Source organism: Hordeum vulgare, chromosome 7H (genome assembly GCF_904849725.1).
Source record: "Hordeum vulgare subsp. vulgare chromosome 7H, MorexV3_pseudomolecules_assembly, whole genome shotgun sequence".
Taxonomy (NCBI): Eukaryota; Viridiplantae; Streptophyta; class Magnoliopsida; order Poales; family Poaceae; genus Hordeum; species Hordeum vulgare.
Window position 1 is genome coordinate 580,582,661 of NC_058524.1, and position 5,905 is coordinate 580,588,565.

General features: G+C 46.8%; 1 protein-coding gene across 1 annotated transcript; it reads right to left on the reverse strand.

Annotated features, from left to right (window-relative positions):
- Positions 1 to 4,057: 4,057 nt before the first annotated feature.
- Positions 4,058 to 5,413, reverse strand: LOC123409376. The gene has a single exon (XM_045102299.1). It carries the CDS (start codon positions 5,411 to 5,413, stop codon positions 4,058 to 4,060), a length of 1,356 nt encoding a protein of 451 aa, XP_044958234.1.
- Between the last annotated feature and the right edge of the window lie 492 nt (positions 5,414 to 5,905).

Below are 5,905 nucleotides of genomic sequence, written 5' to 3' on the forward strand. Positions count from 1 at the left end.
CATCGGTTTCACTGCTGCAATATTACGAACTATGTCCATGGCCGTGTCAACCTCTAGGTCTAATAAGTCATTTATAGTTTTTGAAACCTCTTTACCAGTTTTCCCCAAGCTAACGTCAACTACGTCGGCATTTTGAATAATTTCAGCTTCTGAAAAATGCAAAATCAAAACGCTAGTATTGACCGCCATACATGTAGTGACTTCGATGTCACGAAGCTTGGCCGCACGCATAGCTCGACACATATACAAGTCATCAGCATCGGGTTGCGTCTGAATCCTCCAACCCGAACGTCTGTCTCCGGAAGCCGGGTCCGGAGTCCCTCCAAAGGCGATGATGACGTCCATAGTAGGCCCAGTTGGGACTTGGCCGCCTGCCATGTGTCCAACTGTTCCTGTCGTCGGGGCCATCGGGGAATGGCCTCCTGCCATTTGCCCAAGTAATCCTACCAAAGGCGAACCGTGAGAAACAAGGCCTCCTTCCTTGGTTTCCTAAATGGTCCCAGCCTCACGTGTACAAGGAGACGCCTTTGACGACGCACGCAAACTAGGGCCGCCCGAGCCGCCAGTCAAGCCCGACTGTTGTAGCGCCTACTCCATCAATCGACACCTAGCCAAAAGTTGAAAACCGCTAGAGGAGCAAAAATTGTACTCCTCAACACTAGACAATCTATATTTACTCAGTCTCCCACCCGCCCAAGTAAAAATGCCCCATCGTTCCTAGGCCGCACCCACCCCACCTCATGTCGCTTCTACTCTGGCGCCTCCCTTCTTGCCTCTGTGAGCCACCACGCGCCACCGCCGACCCCTCACAGGACCCGCTATGCTCCTTCCCACCCTGATTTGTCCCTCTCTCTTCGACACTGGTGTCATCGCCACGATTTCGTTTCAGTGCGGCCGCTGGCGCCATAGCGTTTCGGATGGATTCGATGAGGGATGAACCGTGAAACCCCTCAACCACACTGCGCCGCATCTTGGTATGTCCTCCTCCTCTCGATGCTCAGATCTCACTCACCGACTGACCACCGGCACACCCACGTTTGCCCGTCCGCCAGGCTCAGCACTAGCCCCGCGGCTGGTCGGCTCGCTATTGTTGGTCATTAAATGTGACAACTACCCATGACAAGTGTTCCGTTGAGTACGGCGAAACATCCCGGATGGGTGTTCTACAAGTGCAAAGGGGACGGGGTGAGTGCCTATTTTTATGGTTGTTCTTTGGATTCCTCGCAATTTCAAACTTGTTTTTTACTAAAAAGTTGTATGTAGGATGGATGCATGTCTTGGTATTCAGAAAAAGAGTACATTGGTATATTGATAGCGAGAACTTTTGGAGGTCAACCAATATAAATATAACATATTATTTTCACACACATCTTTCCATATAGAGGAGTGAGTATATCTATGCATGTATGTATCAGCTGCATCTGTACTATTTTCAAAAAAATATCGAGCAATATGACTGATATCTGACGACCCAGTATGTGCATTTGATATAGACTAATACATACTAGATGGCAAGAATTTCATAGAAATAATGAAAGTGATTTATATATTTACAACTTCATCCTATTATCAAAGTCGTTATTAATCCCTGATCAAGGATTTTGTAAATATTTTTCAAATAGCTTCTTAATTAACGAGTAAATAAACTCGTAATCTCGATTTATTATGTTGAGGCATTGACATCACAGTCTTTTTTTTTTACTAAAAGACATGTTTTGGACAAGAATAATGAAGAGAATTGGATATGCTTTATGCGATAGAGCTACATATGACCAAATAAAAAATATCTAATATCCCGGTGACAAACTGATATGAACCCAATATTTGATATTTCAAAGCTTGATTTGTGTATTAAACAAAACCTCACTAGTCGAAGCGAAATACCAAACGTTGTGTTTCGATGTACGAAAAACTGCTTGGAATTGAACTCGACTAGCTGTTCCAAGATGGAAAGAAAATGGGCTCCAATTCAAATTATATTGTTTGGTTGTGCATGGAATTTACCGTTGGAATCACAGGGTAGCACCCAATTCCAATTGTTGTTTGGATACGAACCATAGAATTGGTGAGTTTGGACAATATAAACTTGTGTACATGTATGAAAAATAGTATTATGTGCATATTTGAGTATTTGTATTTTTTTGCACACATAATAAAATTAAAATGTTTTGAATAAGGTAAATACAATAACACAAGTAGAAATAAATATGGAATATGAAGACATGGCTCAAAATAATTTTGAAGTACCAAGAACACAACATGGACAATAATTTTGTCTCTGAAAATAACACAAGGGTAATTTATGTCTCTTCACATAGCACGGATAGGCAGTTCACAGACAACAAAATACATAGTAGTTCAGACACCAATCAAACATGGTAGCAACAATCAATCCAAGGTCAAGAACCATGGCTACCTAACCCCTTAGGTTGCGCCATGAGTGCTTCAAACAAACGCTCGTTGACAATCGATTTTTCATAAGTTCTCAGCATATCACTATCCTCCAAATCCGGCACCTTCTTTAGTGCATCAAGGATTTTAGTTGGAGGAGTCATCTTTGGCATAGGAAGTGGCTCGGTTGTCTTCAAAGCATCATCAAAAGACATCTTCATCTTTCCCATCATGCGCAAGATAGCATCCCTAGCGCATTGCCTCTTCTGAGGTGCCTCGGGAGATTCTTCAATAATGGGCATGTCTTATGGTTCTTGAACACATTCAACTCCTGTCCTAGGACCTGCACCGGTCGCATGATCTTTTAAATATATGGTATTGAGAGACTCTCAATTGTGCACTACCTTGTTCCTATAGGACGTGTTTCCTTGTTAGCCTATAGACACACGCAAACATTAGAGACAATATAAAAGTTGCAAAAATAACCATAAAATAAATTTGGTGTTAAGTACCTCAAGGTGTCCTCGACATATTGAGACTACACTTCACCATGTTCTTTTCCCAATCTCATCCAAAGCCACTGTGGGCAAGCATCTTGGTAATGATCTCGCAATGCACACACCATTTGTCCTTAGAATTATTCAGAGCATTGATACATAATAAACCATTGCAACAACTTGTGTACAAATGATAAGAAAAATCATAGTACACACATCAATCAACGCCCAACGCAGCCGTACAAACACCAATCTTAATTACCCGGTGCTAACTCTGATTTCTCAAATCGTAGGTGTATGATACATTTGTTTTCTACCTTGCATCAGTCAGTGCATAAGGTAATTAAGTAGTTAGTGTTGCTGCTGTTGCAGCAGCTGAATTCGCCCGTGTAATGTTGACCAATTACTTGAAGTTGCTGAACTCTAACATTATATTTGTGTCAGCTCTCTGCTTCGCCCTCAAAAGTTGTACTCCCTGTCTCTAGCTTGTCTCTGTATCAGCTATGTATAACTCCCCCCTTTATTGAAATGAAAATCGACATGCAGAAATATGTGTACATATGTCTTGTGTTTATAGATTAGACTAGACACTAGAGAGTGAATATGCATATATGTTCTCTGTCAGGCAAGAGCAGCAAGATATAAACATTCAAAGCAACTAGAGAAGTCAACCATGCTCGAGAAAGCTCAAGTCCAACCTAAAAGGTTTGTCAAATCCATTTCGTTGCAAGTAATGAAATCTTACCATATATACGAAAATAATGTGGGGGTGCTTTTTCATATATATATATACGTTGAATCATTCATCTTGACAACAATGGGAGTGGGCAATAAGCAAACAACTTGAGAGGAGATGAAAGCAACTTTGATGAACAACCATTTCACTAACAAGAAGTAAAAGTAGGCACAAAATTGAGGAATTGAACAAACAAATTATGCTTCCATTAAATCCAATTATAATGACATCTTCATACACCATATATAGCTGACAAGATACAAACAAATTATGTATTCATCGATTAGATGAACTCATGAATACACAAACAACCAGTTGAATGATGCTACTTGAGAGAGGAGAGAATAAGCAAATCTGAAGAACATTCAAGCTAACTGTAGCTACAAGGGAATGATACATGCGATCGATGCGCCCTTGCGAATCGGGTCTATCATCACTCCGCCTTGTGTTCGATGTGCAGCTTGTGCCTGCACATAGGGCAGATGTCTTTATTCTGGAGGACGCCTTCCAGGCACGCGCCATGGAAGACGTGCGGCTTGCCGCCGCACCCGGGCCACGCGGCGACGTCGTCGCCCTCCAGCAACTCCAAGCAGATGGGGCAATCCTCCCCGGAGCCGTCCACCCTCCTCCGCTTTGCCGGCCGCTCGTCTGCGTTTCTGGGGCTATCGGCGTCGACGCCTTTCGTGCTGCACCGTACCGGCACCGGCAAGTGCAACTCCATGCCGACGAAGCGCCCGGGCCACGGGTCCGCCACCATGCTCTCCAGCGCGGCGCACATGTGCCCCATGCTCGCCGTCGTGTAGTCCGCCCGCCGGAGGATGCCGACGTCCACGAACACCTCGACACGCCTTGCTCCCGGCGGGACGCTCACCTGCGACGCCAAGCTGGACCATAGCTCCTGGAGCTGCTTGGTGATCTCCTCAAGCTTCTTGGTCAAGCAACCGGGGTATATCAGCAGGCCCATAGACGATCCGGCCCACGCCAGCGATCTCGCCGCGTGGTCACCGGTGGCGATGAACCGGAGCTGGTGCTCCGTCGTCCTCCCTCGCCGTTTCACGCCGTCCGGTGATGCCCTGAAGCGGGTATAGCGGTAAAACACCAAGATCTGCTTCCTGTCGTCTCCTCCTTCGCTTTCCACGGCGGCGACCCGCATGAAGCCGAGCGTGCTCCCGGCGCAGGCGAACCGCCGGGCCGAACCTCCAACGAATTGCCCTTCGGGGACGAACTTCCTACGGTGCAGTGTCTGTAGCATGCTTAGCGTCACGCCAACGTCGGCGCTGGCCGCTTCTCCGTCGACCTCGCCGTCGCTCTCCTCCTCCTCGCTACTGCTGTCATCGTCGTCGTCTTCCGAATCCACCGAGTATTCATCCTCGGACTCGCTGTTGTCATCATCGCCATCCTCCTCATCTTCGTCCTCCAACCCCTCCGACAGCGGCGGCGGAGGAAGAACGTCACCGTTAACGTTAAAGCGACCCTCGAACCGAACGGCGACGGCCTCCTCACCGGCGGGATCGCCTCCATCGCCATGCCGCCTCACGCGACAGCAGAAGGAATCGCTTTCCATCACCAGCACCGCGCGCAGCAGCTTCACGCGGGGCCTCTCGGATGAGAGCGATGCGAGCGCGAGGTTCCCGCTGGCGGTCTTGACGTAGGCTTCCACGACGACGCTCCGGCCGCTCAGCGGGCCAACGAGGGAGACGCCGGTGACGACGCCGCGGCGGCCGTCCAGCACGCGAGACCTCACGGCTTCGCCGCCCTTGACGTCCACTGACCAGCAAAGGGTGGCCATGTCGGATTACTCCGTGTAATCGAGATTACCCGGCGTTAAGCAAAGCCTGATCCTCTGCTTATATGGATGGATCCCAGTTACGTATCGATCCGACTAGCATAAATGCACTGTCACGGCCGCTAATAAATCTCTCATTCCACTACGATTTGGAATCGGAGCTCATTTCGCGGTGGATCAAGTTGCCGTCAGATCCCATCTAATCAAGTTTTTGGTTCGTCTGATCGTCGTATATAGCAGAACAAACCGAAGTGCTCCACGATTTCTTCTTCCGTCATCGTGAGAGAATTTCCCCTTGCGTGTATATGGCGATACCGTCCTAGGAAATGTTATAGCGATTCAAACACATCCATACAGCAAAATAATCTGTGTCCAAAAAATAATAATCTTGGACGATACGACAGATGTATTAATTTTGGTGGTTAACTGATATAAATACACATTACTTTTACGCACATCTTCTGATACAGAGGGGTGAGTGTACGAAATTCGTAT

Coding starts and splice junctions, on each gene's coding strand:
- LOC123409376 (XM_045102299.1), bottom strand. CDS start 5,413: ATGGCCACCCTTTGCTGGTCAGTGGACGTCAAGGGCGGCGAAGCCGTG.